The 25366-nt window shown below is 46.9% G+C and overlaps 1 protein-coding gene across 1 annotated transcript; it reads right to left on the reverse strand.

Moving 5' to 3' along the window:
- Positions 1–1531: 1531 nt before the first annotated feature.
- Positions 1532–23139, reverse strand: raph1b (Ras association (RalGDS/AF-6) and pleckstrin homology domains 1b; the record flags this gene model as incomplete). Its single annotated transcript, XM_079581690.1, has 16 exons — positions 1532–2555; positions 2905–4566; positions 7603–7944; positions 9167–9277; positions 9353–9496; positions 9579–9644; positions 10046–10167; positions 10249–10408; positions 12770–12847; positions 16012–16086; positions 17335–17506; positions 17659–17831; positions 18198–18250; positions 18771–18965; positions 21955–22060; positions 23020–23139. 16 exons carry the CDS (start codon positions 23137–23139, stop codon positions 1731–1733), a joined length of 4404 nt encoding a protein of 1467 aa, XP_079437816.1. The 3' UTR covers positions 1532–1730.
- Between the last annotated feature and the right edge of the window lie 2227 nt (positions 23140–25366).

The following is a 25366-nucleotide window of genomic DNA, read 5'->3' on the forward strand; positions in this document are numbered from 1 at the left end:
GCGTGTCGTTTCCAACACGTCACGGGAAAAAAACGGAAACACGCCACAGATTTATTTCAAAAGCAGGAAGTGTTTTTGAGAAAGTTTCGCTTCACGGTTATTTAACCTCAAACTATTGTCCGGTCGCACTGTCCGCGTGAACTGAAGAATCACGGATCGTTTCAGCGCGAATGTGTCGTAAGAACCGCGGGTTTTTGGAACAAGGTTTGAGCAGAGAAAAGTCTGAAACGTCTGCTTTAAAACTCCCCGAACAAGTTCATTCTCCCGAATCTGGCAGCCCTTTGTTGAACCTTTAAAACTGAGATCAGTTCTCACGACACATTCGACACTCGAGTATTTACAGCCGCTTCCACACACACCACTTCCTGTCTTCGTAATGACCTTAACAACACTTCCTGCCGATCCGTGCGTTGACCTGATCTGCTTGGACCATGCTAATCCGTTAGCTCGACTATATTTCATTATTTTACTGTAGAAATGTTTGAAAACATTTCCGTTTTGCTCATGAGCTAACACTTGGTAACGGTTTAAAACAAGGCAGATATTTAACAGTTAAAATGTGCAGATCGGGTCAAACGCGGATCAGGCTGATGACGTTAGCATGATTAGCATGAGGATGAAAGTATTAACACTCGTGTCTTTGCGTCTGCAGATCGTCGGCACTTACACACTGAGCATGAGTGGCGCTAGTCACTTTAGCGTCTGAAAAGTTTGTCTTAGACATGATTTAACGCTGATAAAGTTTGTCTCGTAGAAATGTTTCATAATCTGTTTCCCCGAGTGAGAGGCGGAGCTACAGCAACTCGCTAGGCCAACGTTAGCATGTTCCAATCTTTTAAAAACCTGATTTATGCTGCGTTCAGGCATCAGAAACGGAAACAAATTGCTAATGCTAACGGACTCTGGAGAGTAGGGATGCCAGTTTTGGCTCTGACCGCTTTAAAAACAGAACTCTGACCGACGAAACCTCGGTGAAACCATGCTGTAAGTCACTCTGAAGCTACGAGCCGGGACAATTCAACCGCTGAGTTAGTTTTAACATTCGCAAACGTATTTTTGATCGCCACGCAAATGCCATAGCGAGCAACAGCATGCTAAAGCTAGCGGCAACATGCTAATGCTAACGTCAACGAATCAAGGCTGGGACAGAAACTATGACCTAAAGTCGCCTAATAAAATAAGATCAGTGTATTTTAGTTTATGAAATGCTGTTGAACATATTGGATTTCTGCTCAGGTCGTTTATATTCCGTAACCTAATGAGCCGGTCATACATTTAGTGCAGAAAAATGCAGTTCTTCTTGTTTAATGTTTTTCTATTACAGTTTAATAATAGATGGATATATAGATAACCTATAATTGATCATTTATAACATCTTGAAAAATTGAGACTATTGATCACTCACAGAAACTGCTTTTAAAAAAGTCTCTTTGTATCAGTTAATATCAGGTTATATCGGACATCCCCCAGTATTGGAAGTTAAAAAGTTGCATTTCTACATGAAAGTTTCCCACGACGAGATGAATCGCCAAATGTCGGCGTAAGGATTGATTTCTCTGTGTAAGTGCCAACGATCGTGCGGCTGCGCTCACAGTTATAATAACACTTCCTCATAATGACGTCACTTCCTGTCGTCATAATAACGCCACTTCCTGTCATCATAATAACGTCACTTCCTGTCGTCATAATAACGTCACTTCCTGTCGTCATAATAACGTCACTTCCTGTCCTCACAGCGTCACTTCCTGTCCCGTCAGTTTGGTGCAGTCTCCGCGTTTGGGCGGGGCTGGGGGCGGTCCTCGCCGTAGCGTTGCATAGCCTGAAATGGCGGCGCCGTCGAGCAGCTCGGGTGGAGGCGGCGGCAGCTGCGTGTCGTCCGCAGGCCCCGCCCCCGCGTCGCCATGACGACCCACAGACTTCCGCTTCAGAGTCCGGTGCAGGTCGTCCAGGAAGTTCCCGCCCCCGTTCTTAGGAGAGGTGGGTGGGGAAAGGGGCGGGGCGACGCTCTTCTTCAGTGAACTCTGACCCCAAGGCGAGTTACTGACGGGAGGGGGCGGGGCCTGAGGCTGCGGCTGCACCACGGCGACCCTCGGGGGCGGGAACATGTCTGCGGCGCACGGTGGCGGAGGGAAGGCGTCCGACGGCGGCGACGGGAACGACACCTTCGCTGCCAGCGCCGCCGGCAGGTGAGACAGGTTCAGTCGGCCGGGTTTGGGCGGGGCTGGCGGAGCTTGGGGAGGGGGCGGGGCCTGGACCAGGTTCCTCTGCGGCATGGGAGGGGCCGGCGGAGGGGGCGGGGCCTGGACCAGGTTCCTCTGTGGCATGGGAGGGGCCGGCGGAGGGGGTGGGGCCTGGACCAGGTTCCTCTGTGGCATGGGAGGGGCCGGCGGAGGGGGCGGGGCCTGGACCAGGTTCCTTTGTGGCATGGGAGGGGCCGGCGGAGGGGGTGGGGCCTGGACCAGGTTCCTCTGTGGCATGGGAGGGGCCGGCGGAGGGGGCGGGGCCTGGACCAGGTTCCTCTGCGGCATGGGAGGGGGCGGCGGAGGGGGCGGGGCCTGGACCAGGTTCCTCTGCGGCATGGGAGGGGGCGGCGGAGGGGGTGGGGCCTGGACCAGGTTCCTCTGTGGCATGGGAGGAGCCGGCGGAGGGGGCGGGGCCTGGAGCAGGATGAGTTTAGTTTAGTTAGTTAGCATAAAAACAACAAATATTTACAACAGAAAAAGGAGTGTCATTGAAATAGCTTCGGTCCCAGCACAGATCCCTGGGGGACACCACATACTTATACACTTATACAGAACACAAACAGTGATCACTCACATCTGGAAGGTTCCGTCTGGACTCTTGGTACGACGGCGCCGCCTCTGGTTTGGCGTTCCTCTGCAGCGTGGGAGGAGGGGGCGGAGCCTGGGCGGCGTTCCACTGCGGTGTAAGTGAAGGCGGCGACTTCTTCAGCGGCGAGCTCGTGGCAGGGAGGGTCGGAGGGGGCGGGGTCTGCCAGCGGGGCTTGGTCTTGACGGCGGGAGGGGGCGGGGACAGCTGGCTCGCCATCTGCTTCACTAACGAGCCGATGGCGGGCGTGGCTTTGGGCTGCCGCGGTAACGTGGGCGGGGGCGGGGAGCTGAACTGCTTCTTGACAGCAGGGGGAGGTGGGGGAGGAGGGGGCGGGGCCGGGGGAAAGGGCGTGACCGGAGAGACGGGTTTATTTGGCACGAACGCCGCGGAGAAGGGTTTAGCGGCCGGAGGGGGAGGAGGGGGGAAGCTGTAGGAGGGGAAGCCTTTCTGCTGCTGCGGCGGGGGAGGGGGGGGAGGAGGGGGCGGGGGAGGAGGCGGGAGGTGGGGCGGGGCCTGGGCGGGCGGGGCAGAGTCGTGGGCGTTGGCGAGGAGCTCCCGCGGCGGACTCGGGAAACGGTCCTTCAGCGCCTGCTTCAGCCCGTACAGGCTAAAGGGGGCGTTACCCGCGGCGACGGACGGAGGGGGCGGAGGGAAGGCGCCGCTGAGCTTGGCCATGGCGGAGCCCGGCGTCGGGAGGAACTGCGGCGGCAGCGGTGGAGGGGGCGGGACATTGGTGCGAGCCGCGATGTGGTTCACGGGTTTGACCACGACGGGAGCGGGTGGAGGAGGGGGAGGAGGAGGGGGCGGGGCCGGTTTGCTCTGGTTGTTCTGGTTCTGGAGTCGTGTGATGGTGCTGAACTTGTACATGTTGAGGGTGGCGGTGTGGGCGGAGACACTCTGGAGAGGCGGGGGAGGAGGGGGAGGGGGCGGGGGAGGAGGAGGGGGAGGAGGCAGCTGCTCCACGGGAACAGGAGGAGGGGGCGGAGGCAGCTGCTCCACGGGAACAGCAGGAGGGGGCGGAGGCAGCTGCTCCACGGGAACAGCAGGAGGGGGCGGGGGCAGCTGCTCCACGGGAACAGCAGGAGGGGGCGGGGGCAGCTGCTCCACGGGAACAGGAGGCGGAGAGATGGGCGGGACGTCGGGCGTCACGGGAGACGGCGGGATGAGGGCGGGGTCGCAGTGAGCGGGCGGGGACACGAGGGGGAGGGGCTCGAAGGCAGCGTCGGGCGGTGGAGGGAAGTGGATGACCGGTGGAGACGCGGGGGGCGGAGCTGCGGAGAACGGCGAGGGAAGAGGACTCACAGGTTTGAGCGAGAAACTGGGCGGAGGCGGGAAGCGCTCGCTCTGCGGCGAGACGAGGGGCGGGGCTGAGGGTGGGTCTGTGGGCGGGGCAGCGTGGGACACAGTGGGAGGAGGCGATGGCAGAGGGGAAGGCTGTTGTTGGGGAGCCGGGGGCGGAGCCATGTTCGGGGGCGGGGTTATGATTTGGGGCTGGGCCATGTTTAGGGGTGGAGCCATGTTCGGGTGCGGGGCCGTGTTTTGTGGCGGGGTCATATTTTGGGGCGGAGCCATGTTTGTAGGCGGGGTCATATTCGGGGGCGTGGCCATGTTCGGGGGCGGGGTCATGTTCGGGGGCGGGGCCAGGATCTGCTGGTCCACTGAGTGCTGGCTGTGGTGGCGGTGGGCGTGGCTGTGGGGGAGGGTCGCCGCCCGCGCCGCCCCCATCCGCATCTGCTGCAAAAACAGAAGAGAATAAAGTTAATGAAGGCGTTTCCTCTGAAGGCGTTTCCTCTAAAGGTGTTTCCTCTAAAGGTGTTTCCTCTAAAGGTGTTTCCTCTAAAGGTGTTTCCTCTAAAGGTGTTTCCTCTAAAAGCGTTTCTTCTAAAGGTGTTTCCTCTAAAGGCGTTTCCTCTAAAGGCGTTTCCTCTGAAGGTGTTTCCTCTAAAGGCGTTTCCTCTTAAGACGTTTCCTCTAAAGGTGTTTCCTCTAAAGGTGTTTCCTCTTAAGACGTTTCCTCTGAAGGTGTTTCCTCTAAAGGCGTTTCCTCTAAAGGCGTTTCCTCTGAAGGTGTTTCCTCTAAAGGCGTTTCCTCTTAAGACGTTTCCTCTAAAGGTGTTTCCTCTAAAGGCGTTTCCTCTAAAGGCGTTTCCTCTAAAGGCGTTTCCTCTAAAGGCGTTTCCTCTAAAGGCGTTTCCTCTAAAGGCGTTTCCTCTAAAGGCGTTTCCTCTTAAGACGTTTCCTCTTAAGACGTTTCCTCTTAAGACGTTTCCTCTAAAGGTGTTTCCTCTAAAGGTGTTTCCTCTAAAGGCGTTTCCTCTGAAGGTGTTTCCTCTAAAGGCGTTTCCTCTAAAGGCGTTTCCTCTTAAGACGTTTCCTCTAAAGGTGTTTCCTCTAAAGGTGTTTCCTCTAAAGGTGTTTCCTCTAAAGGTGTTTCCTCTAAAGGTGTTTCCTCTAAAGGTGTTTCCTCTAAAGGCGTTTCCTCTAAAGGTGTTTCCTCTAAAGGCGTTTCCTCTAAAGGCGTTTCCTCTTAAGACGTTTCCTCTAAAGGCGTTTCCTCTAAAGGCGTTTCCTCTAAAGGCGTTTCCTCTTAAGACGTTTCCTCTAAAGGTGTTTCCTCTAAAGGTGTTTCCTCTAAAGGTGTTTCCTCTAAAGGTGTTTCCTCTAAAGGTGTTTCCTCTAAAGGTGTTTCCTCTAAAGGCGTTTCCTCTAAAGGTGTTTCCTCTAAAGGCGTTTCCTCTAAAGGCGTTTCCTCTAAAGGCGTTTCCTCTTAAGACGTTTCCTCTAAAGGCGTTTCCTCTAAAGGTGTTTCCTCTAAAGGCGTTTCCTCTAAAGGCGTTTCCTCTAAAGGCGTTTCCTCTTAAGACGTTTCCTCTAAAGGCGTTTCCTCTAAAGGTGTTTCCTCTAAAGGTGCTTCCTCTAAAGGCGTTTCCTCTAAAGGCGTTTCCTCTTAAGACGTTTCCTCTAAAGGTGTTTCCTCTTAAGACGTTTCCTCTAAAGGTGTTTCCTCTAAAGGCGTTTCCTCTTAAGACGTTTCCTCTAAAGGTGTTTCCTCTAAAGGCGTTTCCTCTTAAGACGTTTCCTCTAAAGGCGTTTCCTCTAAAGGCGTTTCCTCTAAAGGCGTTTCCTCTAAAGGCGTTTCCTCTTAAGACGTTTCCTCTAAAGGCGTTTCCTCTAAAGGTGTTTCCTCTAAAGGTGTTTCCTCTAAAGGCGTTTCCTCTAAAGGCGTTTCCTCTAAAGGCGTTTCCTCTTAAGACGTTTCCTCTAAAGGTGTTTCCTCTAAAGGCGTTTCCTCTAAAGGCGTTTCCTCTTAAGACGTTTCCTCTAAAGGCGTTTCCTCTAAAGGTGTTTCCTCTAAAGGTGTTTCCTCTAAAGGCGTTTCCTCTAAAGGTGTTTCCTCTAAAGGCGTTTCCTCTAAAGGCGTTTCCTCTTAAGACGTTTCCTCTAAAGGCGCTTCCTCTAAAGGCGTTTCCTCTAAAGGCGTTTCCTCTTAAGACGTTTCCTCTAAAGGTGTTTCCTCTAAAGGTGTTTCCTCTAAAGGTGTTTCCTCTAAAGGTGTTTCCTCTAAAAGCGTTTCTTCTAAAGGTGTTTCCTCTGAAGGCGTTTCCTCTAAAGGCGTTTCCTCTTAAGACGTTTCCTCTAAAGGTGTTTCCTCTAAAGGCGTTTCGTCTAAAGGTGTTTCCTCTAAAGGCGTTTCCTCTAAAGGTGTTTCCTCTAAAGGCGTTTCGTCTAAAGGTGTTTCCTCTAAAGGCGTTTCCTCTAAAGGTGTTTCGTCTAAAGGTGTTTCCTCTAAAGGTGTTTCCTCTAAAGGTGTTTCCTCTAAAGACGTTTCCTCTAAAGGTGTTTCCTCTAAAGGCGTTTCGTCTAAAGGTGTTTCCTCTAAAGGTGTTTCCTCTGAAGGCGTTTCCTCTAAAGGTGTTTCCTCTAAAGGTGTTTCCTCTAAAGGCGTTTCCTCTAAAGGTGTTTCCTCTAAAGGTGTTTCCTCTAAAGGTGTTTCCTCTAAAGGTGTTTCCTCTGAAGGCGTTTCCTCTAAAGGTGTTTCCTCTAAAGGCGTTTCCTCTAAAGGCGTTTCCTCTAAAGGCGTTTCCTCTAAAGGTGTTTCCTCTAAAGGTGTTTCCTCTAAAGGCGTTTCCTCTAAAGGCGTTTCCTCTAAAGGTGTTTCCTCTAAAGGTGTTTCCTCTAAAGGCGTTTCCTCTAAAGGCGTTTCCTCTAAAGGCGTTTCCTCTAAAGGCGTTTCCTCTAAAGGTGTTTCCTCTAAAGGCGTTTCCTCTAAAGGCGTTTCCTCTAAAGGTGTTTCCTCTAAAGGTGTTTCCTCTAAAGGTGTTTCCTCTAAAGGCGTTTCCTCTAAAGGTGTTTCCTCTAAAGGCGTTTCCTCTAAAGGCGTTTCCTCTAAAGGTGTTTCCTCTAAAGGCGTTTCCTCTAAAGGTGAGGCTGATCCATACCTTGATGCTCTCCTCGATCTGCACACGCTGGTGCTCTAATGAAGCGTCTGAGGCTCTTGGCGCTCTTACCTTGATGCTCTCCTCGATCTGCACACGCTGGTGCTCTAATGAAGCGCCTGAGGCTCTTGGTGCTCTCCTCGATCTGCACACGCTGGTGCTCTTATGAAACGCCTGAGGCTCTTGGTGCTCTTACCTTGGTGCTCTCCTCGATCTGCACACGCTGGTGCTCTAATGAAGCGTCTGAGGCTCTTGGCGCTCTTACCTTGGTGCTCTCCTCGATTTGCACACGCTGGTGCTCTAATGAAGCGCCTGAGGCTCTTGGTGCTCTTACCTTGGTGCTCTCCTCGATCTGCGTGCCCCTCTTCCAGGCCTCGGAGAAGATGGAGCTGACGACGCTCTGGCTGCGGCCGTGGGAGGAGCCTGAGTCCACGCCGCTGTCTGATTGGCCGGAGTGGTTGGACTGGGACTCGGGGATGCTGGCGCAGCTGGAGCCGGAGCGCAGGCTGCACCAGTCGTACGCCGCCTCCGTGCGCCTCATGGCCTCCTGGTAGTTGAGGTAGAGCTGGCGGCCGTACTTGGCGATGCGGATGCCGTTGATCCACTGGTGCAGCGTCCGCACGTCGTCACAGCACAGGTACTTGATGTACTGGGACTTCTTCTGGATCTGAGGGTGCTGAGACACGAGAGCAGGGGGTCAGGGGGGGGTCAGGGGGGGGGGTCAGGGGGGGTCAGGGCCAGACCAGGGCTGCGGACCGTTAAACCACACCGGTGACTGGTCCAGGGACAGGATTAAAGGAAGTGACTTGGGAAAAAATCATGTTGCCCCATTTCCTTTTGCCCAAAATCATTTCCCTTTACTCTTTTTTTTTTTTTTTTTTAACTTTTTTTCTTCTTATTATTTACGAAATGTATTCTCCATCTTTGCCAATTTTTCACATTTTTTTTAAACATTATTTTTTGTCCCATTTTTTTCTCTGCCCAATTTTTCCCCCTTATTTTTGCTCATTTTTTGTCACTAATATTTTCCCTATTGCTCCCATGTTAAATTTGGCCCGCTGAAACAGTTCTGTTGGCCCGCCAGAGAGTGACCTACTTTTGAGCTGCGTGTGGTTAACACTAACTCTCATTCATTCTCAAAGGTAAATATGGGTGCAGTACACTTTTAAACCACCAGCGTCAAATTGGGGGCGCTGTTTCACTCCTTTCACAGAGTTAAGGAAACACTGTTGTGGTGTCTTGGTATTTATCAGTCACACAGCGTTGTAGCATCAACTTTCACAGTTTTCCAACTTTCATTGCAAAGGTTGTTGACATTAACAACAGTATATGTTAAAAAACTGACTTATAAAAGAATTGATGCTGAACTGACACTTTCAAAATAATCTAATGTTGCATTTTCTTTGAGTTAACGAATGAGGTAAAGGTGCTGTAGGTGTTTTTTGGGGGGTTTTTTGCACAAAATTGCTACAATGGTTGATTTTGTTTTACTAAAATTAGGCTTTTGCCATAGTCACCATTTGTTTTAATATAGCATGTTATTTGCATAGATAGAAACAAATGCAAATGTGGGCTATCGAAAACATTAAAAGTAAATAAAATAAAGTAGCTTTATATTTTGCAGTTATATGTGTTTTTCATGCTTGACGTCGCCGTGTTTGGCCCAAGACTCACAGGCACTTTTTCATTGTGGCCCCGGAGACAAAAAGTTTGGGCCCCCCTGGTCTAAATGAAGTCCACTCTCTGGCCTGCAGGACCAGGCTCCGCCCCTCCTCTGAGATGTTCCTATACTATATATTCACGATACTATATTTTCACGATACTATATATTCACGATACTATATATTCATGATACTACATATTCCAGTATGAAATAGGAAACGTGAGGACGGCGTTACCTTGAGGGCGAGGCAGTAGTCTGTGGGAGCTTTGTATTTGGAGCGATAATCCTGACCGTAGTAAACGTTAACGTGGTCCAGCTGCAGGAAACAGGCCAGGTCCCGGGACGCCTGCACACGCACACGCACACGCGTGTTACATACGGCAGGTCACACGGCGCAGAGTCACATGGTACAGACGCTCACCTTGGCCTTTCCCTTTGGGACGTAGTAAATCCCCGACGCTCGGAGCAGGAAGTATCTCTTCTTCCACGACTTCTTCCCGTCGTCTTTGAGCCACAGGACGCCTTCGATCTCCGGCACCGACACCGAGCCGCCGCAGAAGCACTCCTGCAGGTTTAACAGAGTACATATATCCTCCTCTCGTTACTGAGGAACAAACCTGTATCCGTGAGGTTCAGGAGACACTGACCTCCAGCAGAGCCTCTTTGTTCCTGTCGGCCATTTCCGTCGTCTCCTTCCGCCCCAACAAGTAGTTCTGTCAAACAAACAGTTACACTTTCCTTCATCCAGAACGCTCCGTATCTGCAGTACTTCATGTGTGTACTCCTGTGTACTCCTGTGTACTCCTGTGTACTCCTGTGTACTTGTACTTGTATCTGCGGGTTCTTGAAGAGCGCGTCCTTCATGTGTGTATGTGTACTCCTGTGTACTCTGTGTACTCCTGTGTACTCCTGTGTACTTGTACTTGTATCTGCGGGTTCTTGAAGAGCACGTCCTTCATGTGTGTATGTGTACTCCTGTGTACTCTGTGTACTCTGTGTACTTCTGTGTACTCTGTGTACTCGTACCTGTGGGTTCTTGAAGAGCGCGTCCTTCATGTGTGTATGTGTACTTCTGTGTACTCTGTGTACTTCTGTGTACTCTGTGTACTGGTACCTGCGGGTTCTTGAAGAGCGCGTACTTCTCGATGCGCTCGATGAACATGAGTTTGTTGTGACTGTCTCGGGTCCAGTTCTGCAGGTTCTCCACCAGGTTCTCGTGGTCCTCAAAGATGCGCTCTGAGGACACAGTCAGGAGTATAAAGCACTGTAGTATAAAGTACTCTAGTCTAAAGTACTGCAGTATGAAGTATTCCTCACCCATGCGCAGCTCGGTGATGGTCTCCACCAGGGCCCAGTCGGGGCTGAAGCCGCAGTGAGATTTATCCAGGAGCGAATCCAGAACCTGCCGGACCGTCTGACGCTCGTCCACCATCATGGTCTTAGAGCTCTCGTCAGACATGTGCACACGGATGACCAGCTGCACACGGAGAGACCCTGTTATACATGTTTACTCCTCTCAGACACACGGAGAGACCCTGTTATACATGTTTACTCCTCTCAGACACACAGAGAGACCCTATTATACATGTTTACTCCTCTCAGACACACGGAGAGACCCTATTATACATGTTTACTCCTCTCAGACACACGGAGAGACCCTATTATACATGTTTACTCCTCTCAGACACACGGAGAGACCCTATTATACATGTTTACTCCTCTCTCAGTGCACACGGATGACCAGCTGCACACGGAGAGACCCTGTTATACATGTTTACTCCTCTCTCAGTGCACACGGATGACCAGCTGCACACGGAGAGACCCTGTTATACATGTTTACTCCTCTCAGACACACGGAGAGACCCTATTATACATGTTTACTCCTCTCACAGTGCACACGGAGAGACCCTATTATACATGTTTACTCCTCTCAGACACACGGAGAGACCCTATTATACATGTTTACTCCTCTCAGACACACGGAGAGACCCTGTTATACATGTTTACTCCTCTCTCAGTGCACACGGATGACCAGCTGCACACGGAGAGACCCTGTTATACATGTTTACTCCTCTCAGACACACGGAGAGACCCTATTATACATGTTTACTCCTCTCAGTGCACACGGAGAGACCCTATTATACATGTTTACTCCTCTCAGACACACGGAGAGACCCTATTATACATGTTTACTCCTCTCTCAGTGCACACGGATGACCAGCTGCACACGGAGAGACCCTGTTATACATGTTTACTCCTCTCAGACACACGGAGAGACCCTGTTATACATGTTTACTCCTCTCTCAGTGCACACGGATGACCAGCTGCACACGGAGAGACCCTATTATACATGTTTACTCCTCTCAGACACACGGAGAGACCCTGTTATACATGTTTACTCCTCTCTCAGTGCACACGGATGACCAGCTGCACACGGAGAGACCCTGTTATACATGTTTACTCCTCTCAGACACACAGAGAGACCCTATTATACATGTTTACTCCTCTCTCAGTGCACACGGATGACCAGCTGCACACGGAGAGACCCTGTTATACATGTTTACTCCTCTCAGACACACAGAGAGACCCTATTATACATGTTTACTCCTCTCTCAGTGCACACGGATGACCAGCTGCACACGGAGAGACCCTATTATACATGTTTACTCCTCTCTCAGTGCACACGGATGACCAGCTGCACACGGAGAGACCCTGTTATACATGTTTACTCCTCTCAGACACACGGAGAGACCCTATTATACATGTTTACTCCTCTCAGACACACGGAGAGACCCTATTATACATGTTTACTCCTCTCACAGTGCACACGGATGACCAGCTGCACACGGAGAGACCCTATTATACATGTTTACTCCTCTCAGACACACAGAGAGACCCTATTATACATGTTTACTCCTCTCAGACACACAGAGAGACCCTATTATACATGTTTACTCCTCTCACAGTGCACACGGATGACCAGCTGCACACGGAGAGACCCTATTATACATGTTTACTCCTCTCAGACACACAGAGAGACCCTATTATACATGTTTACTCCTCTCAGACACACGGAGAGACCCTGTTATACATGTTTACTCCTCTCTCTGACACACGGAGAGACCCTATTATACATGTTTACTCCTCTCAGACACACAAAGAGACCCTATTATACATGTTTACTCCTCTCAGACACACGGAGAGACCCTATTATACATGTTTACTCCTCTCAGACACACGGAGAGGCCCTATTATACATGTTTACTCCTCTCAGACACACAAAGAGACCCTATTATACATGTTTACTCCTCTCAGACACACGGAGAGACCCTATTATACATGTTTACTCCTCTCAGACACACGGAGAGACCCTATTATACATGTTTACTCCTCTCAGACACACAAAGAGACCCTATTATACATGTTTACTCCTCTCAGACACACGGAGAGACCCTATTATACATGTTTACTCCTCTCAGACACACAGAGAGACCCTATTATACATGTTTACTCCTCTCAGACACACGGAGAGACCCTATTATACATGTTTACTCCTCTCAGACACACGGAGAGACCCTATTATACATGTTTACTCCTCTCAGAGAAGTGGGACACACTGGTCACTGTTTGTTGGAGAAGTGGGACACACTGGTCACTGTTTGTTGGAGAAGTGGGACACACTGGTCACTGTTTGTTGGAGAAGTGGGACACACTGGTCACGTTTCTCGGTGTCTGGAGTTCAGGAGGATAATCCGGGATTAGGACTAAACGTGCGGAGGCCGGTGCTCTCTGCCGCCCCCTGTCGGCCTCTCGGCGCCGCCGCACTGACCCACTTTACCTTTTTCACTTGAGCCTCTTTGATTTTCTCCAGCGCCACTCGGATCTTCTCCGCCTTCTGCGTCGCCGCCTGCTCCTCCTGAGGAAACAAAACATGTTCAGGAACGTCAGGAAAAATGAGTTCTTCTGAGGATCCAACTCAAATAAATGAATTGATTTCTAATTAACCTCTTACCACCCGCCAAAACCAAATGCATTCTCTCCTCTTTGCCATTGTCGTCACTTATAATTTCCCTTATGTGTTTTTGTCCCTTTTTTTCATGGCACTTTTGTCACTTTTTGTTGGATTATTGTCACTTTTTTGTTGCTGCTTTGTCACATTTTTTGCTGAATTTTTGTCTTTTTTTTTGCTGGATTTTTGTCTTTTTTGCTGGATTTTTGTCACTTTTTTGCTGGATTTTTGTCACTTTTTTGCTGGATTTTTGTCACTTTTTTGCTGGATTTTTGTCACTTTTTTGCTGGATTTTTGTCTTTTTTTTGCTGGATTTTTGTCTTTTTTTTGCTGGATTTTTGTCTTTTTTTTGCTGGATTTTTGTCACTTTTTTGCTGGATTTTTGTCACTTTTTTGCTGGATTTTTGTCACTTTTTTGCTGGATTTTTGTCACTTTTTTGCTGGATTTTTGTCACTTTTTTGCTGGATTTTTGTCACTTTTTTGCTGGATTTTTGTCTTTTTTTTGCTGGATTTTTGTCTTTTTTTTGCTGGATTTTTGTCTTTTTTTTGCTGGATTTTTGTCACTTTTTTGCTGGATTTTTGTCACTTTTTTGCTGGATTTTTGTCACTTTTTTGCTGGATTTTTGTCACTTTTTTGCTGGATTTTTTCTCTTTTTTTTGCTGGATTTTTGTCACTTTTTTGCTGGATTTTTGTCTTTTTTTTTGCTGGATTTTTGTCGCTTTTTTGCTGGATTTTTGTCACTTTTTTGCTGGATTTTTGTCACTTTTTTGCTGGATTTTTGTCACTTTTTTGCTGGATTTTTGTCACTTTTTTGCTGGATTTTTGTCACTTTTTTGCTGGATTTTTGTCATTTTTTTGCTGGATTTTTGTCGCTTTTTTGCTGGATTTTTGTCGCTGTTTTGTCAATTTACATCCTCAGTTTCTTCTCTTTTTTTCGCTATTTTGAAGAAGCTTTTAGATTTGGAGAGTTTGGAGAACAGGAGAAAACATGTTCAGGTGGGAGGAGTTAAGAGGTTAAACTAAAATAAAGAGGTTCTGGTTCTGTGTGAATCAGGAACATCAGGAAAAGGAGCTCAGGTCAAACTGGGAAAAACACATGTCGTTTTATGTTTTCAGAAAAATAAAGAATGCACAGATCCTGGACGAGTGGATCCCACACACGCCAGGATTTGTGAATGAAAAGCGCGGGAACGACCCGGAGCCACAGACACGGTGGAGTCACTTCCTCAGAGACTCAAAACGTAAAAACCAGGTTTACTCCACATTTGTAATATTCATTTTCCCTCATACTTTCCTCCTGCAGACGAGATCCGCCTCTGGTCAAATGAAAACGGGACAGACTCTCCCTCATTGTACATGTTTTAGCGGGAGAATCCTTTGTTGAACCGCGAGCGCGTCTTTACCTTCGCCCTCCAACACGCCGCCATCATCCTGCCCGACTCCCCGCCTCAGCTCGCCCCCGAACGCTCCGACATGGCGCCCTCCCACGGCAGACGCTCCCGCCGCTTTGATCAGAGCGGCGCCGGGACAAAAGCGGAGCCGTCAGAGGCCGGTCCGGGCCACGGCGTGAGGAGGAGAGGGTTTGTTTCCCCCAAACGCAGGTCCGATTTGTCGCCGCCGCGTCTCCCCTTTTAAAGCCGCGGCGCGAGCGGAGCGCGAGAAATCGATCTGAGCGTAATCCGGGAACAAAAACATCAAACTGGGCCAAAGGTTTGGGATTCCAGAGCAACAGCGACGACAGCGGCGAGAAGGTCTGACTGAAATATATAAATCCAGAGCAACAGCGACGACAGCGGCAGCGGCGGCGGCGAGAGAAGGTCTGACTGAAATATAGAAATCCAGAGCAACAGCGACGACAGCGGCGAGAGAAGGTCTGACTCAAATAAATATCTCAGTTTTTCTGGGACTTTTTCCATATCGATGATGAAGCCACACTTTACACTCAGAAAACGAGCAGCAAACAGTTTATTGTGCACTTTCTTCGTTATTTCCTCGTTATTTCCTCATTTCCTCGTTTCGTTATTTCCTCATTATTTCCTCGTTATTTCCTCATTATTTCCTCATTATTTCCCACGTTTTCCCATTTTTTCCCCCCTCTTTTTTCCCATGTTTGTTAGCCTGGCTAACACCAGACTAAAATCACAAGTGATATTTAGTCTGGGGACACCAATTCATTTTCTCGTAGGAGAGGTGTGGTTTACGATCGTCCATACTCGTTTATTGGGCGATACGAAAAAAAAAAAAAAAGTCTCATGCGTCTGCACGTAGCCATGGCCAATCGTATCATCGTATGAGATGACGTATGACGTACCCGCTGTAAACTTTTGAGCTAAACTATTTAGAACAAGGTCTGAAGCTTGATCGAAAAATACCATTGTGTCTGCTGCTGTCATGTTGGATCCGTAAATAAACTTTTTATGTATTTATCCGTAAATAAACTACAAGCTTCCGTATATCCAATAGCGCGTCATCGTCTTGCCGTCCCTCCTCGCTCTGTGATTGGTTCCCAAATCCACCGGAAAATTTGGGCCATGGTCCCCAGGCTGTTGTGCAGTTCGAAATAATTCGAGCGCACACAGCAGCCTGGCGTTAGCCAGGTTAATGTTTGTCCCTATTTTACCCACAATTCTTCCTCATTATTCCCCATGTTTTCCCTAATTTTTTGCCATTTTTCAGCATTTTTTCCCTTAATGTTTCCTCATTTTTTCAGCTTTTTTTTCTCTTAATTGTCCCCAATTGTTTCTATTTTTTCAGATTTTTTTCCCGCATTAAATTTCCCGACTTTCCCCCGTTTTCCCTTCACTAAACTGTATCTGTGATCCGGGACAAAACCTTCAGACCCTCAGACTGATCCCAGGTCAGTTTCAGATCCTCTGGCGTGTTGGTGTTTGTATGTTTCAGATCCTCTGGCGTGTTGGTGTTTGTATGTTTCAGATCCTCTGGCGTGTTGGTGTTTGTATGTTTCAGATCCTCTGGCGTGTTGGTGTTTGTTTGTTTCAGATCCTCTGGCGTGTTGGTGTTTGTATGTTTTAGATCATGGCGTGTTCCTGGGCTCAGATGTTTCCTCACCTTGGTCAGCAGATGAGCTGGTTTCCCCGCGATGCTCTTCAGAATCAGGGACGTCTCTCTGTCCAGGTACGAGTGCTTCAGGGACAAACGGGACAAACGGGAAAAGAAAGAAATGAAGAGCGAGATTCAAGCAGCTCATCTGATAAATACACAGATAATACATGATAATGTCACTTTAAAGGAATAGGCCACCGTTTTTACATACTGAGATATGCTCTTACCTCACTTTAGCCGAGTTAATATATCCCCGTCTGGTCTTTGAGGCGTAATGATACGAGGAGCACAGCGTCCGCGCAGTAACTCCTAAAGACTTCCCCCGCTCACTTGCGTCAATAACCTTTAGGAGTTACTGCGCGGACGCTCCTCGTATCATTACGCCTCACAATATAGTCCCCCTTTTTATCTGCTTATAAAATCGACATGTTACATTTCTGTGTAAATATACTTTGCATGAAAACACTTCACGTAACTTTATTTAAATAGGGAACACGTGGAAGAGCTTGGTAGCTTCTATCGTGAACTTTTTTGGAGCTATGTGACATGTGGGAGAGGCTGCGTATGTGTGAGCGCACGGACAAAGACCAGACGGGGATATATTAACTCAACTAAAGTGAGGTAAGAACATATCTTAGTATGTAAAAACGGTGGCCTATTCCTTTAACTTAGAGGATATTTCACATACTGACCCTGGATTATATGTTATATCTGTATCTATATGTAACATCTGCCCCTCAGGATCAGACAGACTCACCTCGGTCTGGGGGAGTGACTGGGGGAGTCTTTGGGGGAGTGACTAGGGGAGTGACTGGGGGAGTGACTGGGGGAGTGACTGGGGGAGTCTTTGGGGGAGTGACTGGGGGTGTTTGGGGGAGTGACTGGGGGAGTGTGTCTCACCTCGGTCTGGTTGTGTTAGTCTCACCTCAGTCTGGGGGAGTGTTTGGGGGAGTGACTGGGGGAGTGTGTCTCACCTCGGTCTGGTTGTGTTAGTCTCACCTCGGTCTGGGGGAGTGTTTGGGGGAGTGACTGGGGGAGTGTGTCTCACCTCGGTCTGGTTGTGTTAGTCTCACCTCGGTCTGGGGGAGTGTTTGGGGGAGTGACTGGGGGAGTGTGTCTCACCTCGGTCTGGTTGTGTTAGTCTCACCTCGGTCTGGGGGAGTGTCAGGGGGAGTGTTTGGGGGAGCGTGTCTCACCTCGGTCTGGTTGTGTTAGTCTCACCTCGGTCTGGGGGAGTGTTTGGGGGAGTGACTGGGGGAGTCTTTGGGGGAGTGACTGGGGGAGTGACTGGGGGAGTCTTTGGGGGAGTGTCGGGGGAGTGTGTCTCACCTCGGTCTGGTTTTGTCCTCCTGGCTTCGTCTCCGGCCTCTCGTTGTCCAGGGAGTCGACGCTGGAGCCGGAGGCGGAGTTCACGCTGGCCCTCTGCTCCACAGCGCCCCCTGCAGACCGCGCCCTGTCACCACCACTGTCAGCGCTGCCTGTGGAGGCGGCCGACGGCCTCCTGCAGAAACACAGTATCAGGATCATTCCAGTCTGGGTGGAGTAAAGTATAGTTAAAGTAAAGTCTAGTTAAAGTATAGTATAGTTAAAGTAAAGTATAGCTAAAGTAAAGTATAGTTAAAGTATCGGTCTGTAAAGAAGGGCGTGGCTGACCTGTGATTGGTGGACGACGTGTCTCGCGCCGCCTGGTCCATACTCTCCGACGCCTGGTCCAGTCGTGCGGTGATCTCGTCCAATGAGAGCGCGGAGGGGGCGTGCCGGGAGGCGGGGCCACGGACGGAGTTGGCGGGAGAGGCGCGGGCGCTGCTGCCGCCTGCAGGGGGCAACACAGAGACACATTACAGTCAAATTAGTCTGGGTCTGGTTAGTCGGGTCTCCGGGTCTCCGCGTCTCTGGGTCTCTAGTCTCCGGGTCAGGGTCTCTGGGTCTCTGGGTCTCTGGGTCTCTGGGTCTCTGGGTCTCTGGGTCTCTGGGTCTCTGGGTCTCTGGTCTCTGGTGTCAGGGTGTCAGGGTGTCAGGGTGTCAGGGTGTCAGGGTCTCTGGGTCTCTGGGTCTCTGGGTCTCTGGTCTCTGGTCTCTGGTCTCAGGGTCTCTGGGTCTCTGGGTCTCTGGTCTCTGGTCTCTGGTCTCTGGTCTCAGGGTCTCTGGTCTGGGTCTCTGGTCTCTGGTCTCTGGTCTCTGGTCTCTGGGTCTCTGCGTCTCTGGGTCAGAGTCTCTGGTCTCTGGTCTCTGGGTCTCTGCGTCTCTGCGTCTCTGGGTCTCTGGTCTCTGGTCTGGGTGTCTGGGTCTCTGGGTCTCTGGGTCTCTGGGTCTCTGGGTCTCTGCGTCTCTGGGTCTCTGGTCTCTGGTCTCTGGTCTCTGGTCTGGGTGTCTGGGTCTCTGGGTTTCTGGGTCTCTAGTCTCCGGGTCTCTGGGTCTCTGGGTCTCTGGGTCTCTGGCTCTCTGGTCTCTGGTCTCTGGGTCTCTGGGTCTCTGGTCTCTGGGTCTCTGGGTCTCTGGTCTCTGGGTCTCTGGTCTCTGGGTCTCTGGGTTTCTGGGTTTCTGGGTCTCTGGGTCTCTGGGTCTCTGGGTCTCTGGGTCTCTGGGTCTCTGGGTCTCTGGCTCTCTGGTCTCTGGTCTCTGGGTCTCTGGGTCTCTGGTCTCTGGGTCTCTGGGTCTCTGGGTCTCTGGTCTCTGGGTCTCTGGTCTCTGGGTCTCTGGTCTGGGTCTCTGGGTCTCTGGGTCTCTGGGTCTCTGGTCTGGGTCTCTGGTCTGGTCCCTCTTACCGCCGCTGCCGCTGCCGCTGCTGCGGTTGCTGCCGTTGCTCTGCGGCGCCCTCTGCTGGGGGCCTTTGGCGATGTGCTGCGGCTGACCTCTGACCCCGGACCCGGGTCTGGAGGGCGGAGTCAGCTCCTGTTCGATGGAGCAGAGGTCGGCCATGAGCGCGTCCAGGTCCACGGCGTCGCCCTGGTTCAGCGCCTCTGTCACACAAAACATGTACAACAGGGTCACACAAAACATGCACAACAGGGTCACACAAAACATGTACAACAGGGTCACACAAAACATGCACAACAGGGTCACACAAAACATGTACAACAGGGTCACACAAAACACGCACAACAGGGTCACACAAAACATGTACAACAGGGTCACACAAAACATGTACAACAGGGTCACACAAAACATGCACAACAGGGTCACACAAAACATGCACAACAGGGTCACACAAAACATGTACAACAGGGTCACACAAAACATGCACAACAGGGTCACACAAAACATGCACAACAGGGTCACACAAAACATGCACAACAGGGTCACACAAAACACGCACAACAGGGTCACACAAAACATGTACAACAGGGTCACACAAAACATGTACAACAGGGTCACACAAAACATGCACAACAGGGTCACACAAAACATGCACAACAGGGTCACATGTTTGTAGATGTTTGTAGATGTTTGTAGATGTTTGTAGATGTTTGTAGATGTTTGTAGTAGATGTTTGTAGATGTTTGTAGATGTTTGTAGATGTTTGTAGATGTTTGTAGATGTTTGTAGTAGATGTTTGTAGATGTTTGTAGAAGTTTGTAGATGTTTGTAGATGTTTGTAGATGTTTGTAGAAGTTTGTAGAAGTTTGTAGATGTTTGTAGATGTTTGTAGAAGTTTGTAGAAGTTTGTAGAAGTTTGTAGATGTAGATGTTTGTAGACGTTTGTAGAAGTTTGTAGATGTTTGTAGATGTTTGTAGATGTAGATGTTTGTAGATGTTTGTAGAAGTTTGTAGACGTTTGTAGAAGTTTGTAGATGTTTGTAGATGTTTGTAGAAGTTTGTAGATGTTTGTAGATGTAGATGTTTGTAGATGTTTGTAGTAGATGTTTGTAGAAGTTTGTAGAAGTTTGTAGACGTTTGTAGAAGTTTGTAGATGTTTGTAGATGTTTGTAGAAGTTTGTAGATGTTTGTAGATGTAGATGTTTGTAGACGTTTGTAGTAGATGTTTGTAGATGTTTGTAGATGTTTGTAGAAGTTTGTAGATGTTTGTAGATGTTTGTAGAAGTTTGTAGAAGTTTGTAGATGTTTGTAGATGTTTGTAGTAGATGTTTGTAGAAGTTTGTAGATGTTTGTAGATGTTTGTAGAAGTTTGTAGATGTTTGTAGATGTTTGTAGAAGTTTGTAGACGTTTGTAGAAGTTTGTAGAAGTTTGTAGAAGTTTGTAGAAGTTTGTAGATGTTTGTAGATGTTTGTAGATGTAGATGTTTGTAGAAGTTTGTAGAAGTTTGTAGATGTTTGTAGATGTTTGTAGATGTTTGTAGAAGTTTGTAGATGTTTGTAGATGTTTGTAGATGTTTGTAGAAGTTTGTAGAAGTTTGTAGAAGTTTGTAGATGTTTGTAGATGTTTGTAGATGTTTGTAGATGTTTGTAGATGTTTGTAGATGTTTGTAGATGTTTGTAGATGTTTGTAGATGTTTGTAGAAGTTTGTAGATGTTTGTAGATGTTTGTAGAAGTTTGTAGAAGTTTGTAGACGTTTGTAGATGTTTGTAGATGTTTGTAGAAGTTTGTAGAAGTTTGTAGAAGTTTGTAGATGTTTGTAGATGTTTGTAGATGTTTGTAGATGTTTGTAGATGTTTGTAGATGTTTGTAGAAGTTTGTAGATGTTTGTAGAAGTTTGTAGAAGTTTGTAGACGTTTGTAGATGTTTGTAGATGTTTGTAGAAGTTTGTAGAAGTTTGTAGAAGTTTGTAGATGTTTGTAGATGTTTGTAGATGTTTGTAGATGTTTGTAGATGTTTGTAGTAGATGTTTGTAGATGTTTGTAGATGTTTGTAGAAGTTTGTAGAAGTTTGTAGACGTTTGTAGATGTTTGTAGATGTTTGTAGTAGATGTTTGTAGATGTTTGTAGATGTTTGTAGAAGTTTGTAGATGTTTGTAGATGTTTGTAGGTGTTTGTAGAAGTTTGTAGAAGTTTGTAGGTGTTTGTAGAAGTTTGTAGATGTAGATGTTTGTAGATGTAGATGTTTGTAGATGTAGATGTTTGTAGATGTTTGTAGATGTTTGTAGATGTTTGTAGATGTTTGTAGATGTTTGTAGATGTTTGTAGATGTTTGTAGATGTAGATGTTTGTAGATGTAGATGTTTGTAGATGTAGATGTTTGTAGATGTTTGTAGATGTTTGTAGATGTTTGTAGATGTTTGTAGATATTTGTAGATGTAGATGTTTGTAGATGTTTGTAGATGTAGATGTTTGTAGATGTAGATGTTTGTAGATGTTTGTAGATGTTTGTAGATGTTTGTAGATATTTGTAGATGTAGATGTTTGTAGATGTTTGTAGATGTTTGTAGATGTTTGTAGATGTTTGTAGATGTAGATGTTTGTAGATGTAGATGTTTGTAGATGTAGATGTTTGTAGATGTTTGTAGATGTTTGTAGATGTAGATGTTTGTAGATGTTTGTAGATGTAGATGTTTGTAGATGTTTGTAGATGTTTGTAGATGTAGATGTTTGTAGATGTAGATGTTTGTAGATGTTTGTAGATGTTTGTAGATGTAGATGCTTGTAGATGTAGATGTCTGTAGATGTTTGTAGATGTTTGTAGATGTTTGTAGATGTTTGTAGATGTTTGTAGATGTTTGTAGATGTTTGTAGATGTAGATGTTTGTAGATGTTTGTAGATGTTTGTAGATGTTTGTAGATGTTTGTAGATGTAGATGTTTGTAGATGTTTGTAGATGTTTGTAGATGTAGATGTTTGTAGATGTTTGTAGATGTTTGTAGATGTAGAAGTTTGTAGATGTTTGTACATGTTTGTAGATGTTTGTAGATGTTTGTAGATGTAGATGTTTGTAGATGTTTGTAGATGTTTGTAGATGTTTGTAGATGTTTGTAGATGTTTGTAGATGTAGATGTTTGTAGATGTTTGTAGATGTTTGTAGATGTTTGTAGAAGGTGGTGTGACAGAGTTTGTTACCGTTGATGTTGTACATGGAGAAGCGGTAGGAGAAGTTGGCCATGTTGGTCTCCTGTCTGAGCGGAGGTTTCTGCACGGCTTTAGGAGGACGACCGTCGTCCAGACTCTGAGGATCAACAACGGTCAGTCAGGAGGAACATCTCACACAACACGGTAAACAACATGGTGGTAACTACGGTAACGAGACTCGGTTGGATCTCTGTCCAGGTCCAGGATGTTCTCTCTCTCAGACTTTTCTTTTCCAACTTTTTTTCCAAGTTTCTGAAAAGTTTTTCTAATTTTTTTATTTTATTCCCCAATTTATTTCTTTTCATGTTTTTACCGCATTTTTTCCAAATGTTCCCACAATTTTTTATTATTTTTTTCCCCCTCATTTTGTCCACACTTTTCCCCAGTTTTATTTCTTATGTTGTGTTTTATACATTTCTGTCCCGCTCTTTTCCAAACGTCTAACCCTGAACATCGGACTCCTTTGAAGATTCAGACGCTTCTTTTCCCACAGTGTATTTTTAGCGTCTGTTTGAGACTCTGACGCTTAAAGGACGGACGGGAGGCGGTCGCCGCGGGAGACCGTTGCCGCGCGACGGGGGGCGGGTGGTGATAGTGGGAGGCGTCACGCCGACGGTTGCCACGGCGACCGCCTCCGAAACGCGTCGCCGGGAGTTCATTCACTCGTTCAGCTTTTGGGGAAACGCCCACTTTTTGAAACATTGAGTAAACGAGAAGGAGTTTAAGTAGTAGTAGTTAAAGTAGTAGTTAAAGTAGTAGTACTTAAAGTAGTAGTAGTTAAAGTAGTAGTTAAAGTAGTAGTACTTAAAGTAGTGGTAGTTTAAGTAGTAGGAGTTTAAGTACTAGTAGTTAAAGTAGTAGTTAAAGTAGTAGTAGTTTAAGTAGTAGTAGTTTAAGTAGTAGTAGTTTAAGTAGTAGTAGTTTAAGTAGTAGTAGTAGTGGTTGTCATGGCAGTAGCAGTAGTATTTGCAGTAATAGTAGTAGTTACAGTAGTAGTAGTAGTGGTTGTCATGGCAGTAGCAGTAGTATTTGCAGTAATAGTAGTATTTGTTGTACCTGTGTGAGTTTGTCCAGTTCTCCGAGCCACGCCCCAAACATTTTGTCCAGATCCTGATCTTCTTTGTCGCTGTCCTCCTCCGCCCCGTGGTCCAGCTCCTCGTCCGACACCTGCTCCATCTGCAATAACAACATCACATATTTATATTTACTATGTACTTATAATATTTATATTAACTATGTATGTATAATATTTATATTAAACTATATATTTATAATATTTATATTAACTATATATTTATAATATTTATATTAAACTATATATTTATAATATTTATATTAAACTATATATTTATAATATTTATATTAAACTATATATTTATAATATTTAGATTAACTATATATTTATAATATTTAGATTAACTATATATTTATAACGATCACAGACACAGAGCCCGTCAGAGGCCGGTGCTGTTAATAATATTGGTTTAGTTTAAAATGACTGGTTCCACTGGTCTGTAACATCTGCCTGTAACATCTGTCTGTGACATCTGTCTGTGACATCTGTCTGTAACATCTGTCTGTAACATCTATCTGTAACATCTGTCTGTGACATCTGTCTGTAACATCTGTCTGTAACATCTGTCTGTAACATCTGCCTGTAACATCTGTCTGTAACATCTGTCTGTGACATCTGTCTGTGACATCTGTCTGTAATATCTGTCTGTAACATCTGCCTGTAACATCTGCCTGTAACATCTATCTGTAACATCTGTCTGTAACATCTGTCTGTAATATCTGTCTGTAACATCTGCCTGTAACATCTGTCTGTAACATCTGCCTGTAACATCTGTCTGTAACATCTGCCTGTAACATCTGTCTAACATCTGTCTAACATCTGTCTGTAACATCTGTCTGTGACATCTGCCTGTAACATCTGCCTGTAACATCTGCCTGTAACATCTGCCTGTAACATCTGCCTGTAACATCTGTCTGTAACATCTGCCTGTAATATCTGTCTGTAACATCTGCCTGTAACATCTGTCTAACATCTGTCTGTAACTTCTGTCTGTAACATCTGTCTAACATCTGTCTGTAACATCTGTCTGTAACATCTGTCTGTAACATCTGCCTGTAACATCTGTCTAACATCTGTCTGTAACATCTGTCTGTAACATCTGTCTAACATCTGTCTGTAACATCTGTCTGTAACATCTGCCTGTAACATCTGCCTGTAACATCTGCCTGTAACATCTGTCTGTAACATCTGCCTGTAACATCTGTCTGTAACATCTGTCTAACATCTGTCTGTAACATCTGTCTGTAACATCTGTCTGTAACATCTGTCTAACATCTGTCTGTAACATCTGTCTGTAACATCTGTCTAACATCTGTCTGTAACATCTGTCTGTAACATCTGCCTGTAACATCTGCCTGTAACATCTGTCTAACATCTGTCTGTAACATCTGCCTGTAACATCTGTCTAACATCTGCCTGTAACATCTGTCTAACATCTGTCTGTAACATCTGCCTGTAAGATCTGTCTGTAACATCTGTCTGTAACATCTGTCTAACATCTGTCTGTAACATCTGCCTGTAACATCTGCCTGTAACATCTGCCTGTAACATCTGCCTGTAACATCTGTCTGTAACATCTGCCTGTAACATCTGTCTGTAACATCTGTCTGTAACATCTGTCTGTAACATCTGTCTGTAACATCTGCCTGTAACATCTGTCTGTAACATCTGCCTGTAACATCTGCCTGTAACATCTGTCTGTAACATCTGTCTGTAACATCTGTCTAACATCTGTCTGTAACATCTGCCTGTAACATCTGCCTGTAACATCTGTCTGTAACATCTGCCTGTAACATCTGTCTGTAACATCTGTCTGTAACATCTGCCTGTAACATCTGTCTGTAACATCTGCCTGTAACATCTGTCTGTAACATCTGTCTGTAACATCTGCCTGTAACATCTGCCTGTAACATCTGTCTGTAACATCTGTCTGTAACATCTGTCTGTAACATCTGCCTGTAACATCTGCCTGTAACATCTGTCTGTAACATCTGCCTGTAACATCTGCCTGTAACATCTGCCTGTAACATCTGTCTGTAACATCTGCCTGTAACATCTGTCTGTAACATCTGCCTGTAACATCTGCCTGTAACATCTGCCTGTAACATCTGTCTGTAACATCTGTCTGTAACATCTGTCTGTAACATCTGCCTGTAACATCTGCCTGTAACATCTGTCTGTAACATCTGTCTGCAACATCTGTCTGTAACATCTGCCTGTAACATCTGCCTGTAACATCTGTCTGTAACATCTGTCTGTAACATCTGTCTGTAACATCTGTCTGTAACATCTGTCTGTAACATCTGTCTGTAACATCTGCCTGTAACA

The sequence above is a fragment of the Gobius niger genome (genome assembly GCF_951799975.1).
Source record: "Gobius niger genome assembly, chromosome: 23".
NCBI lineage: Eukaryota > Metazoa > Chordata > Actinopteri > Gobiiformes > Gobiidae > Gobius > Gobius niger.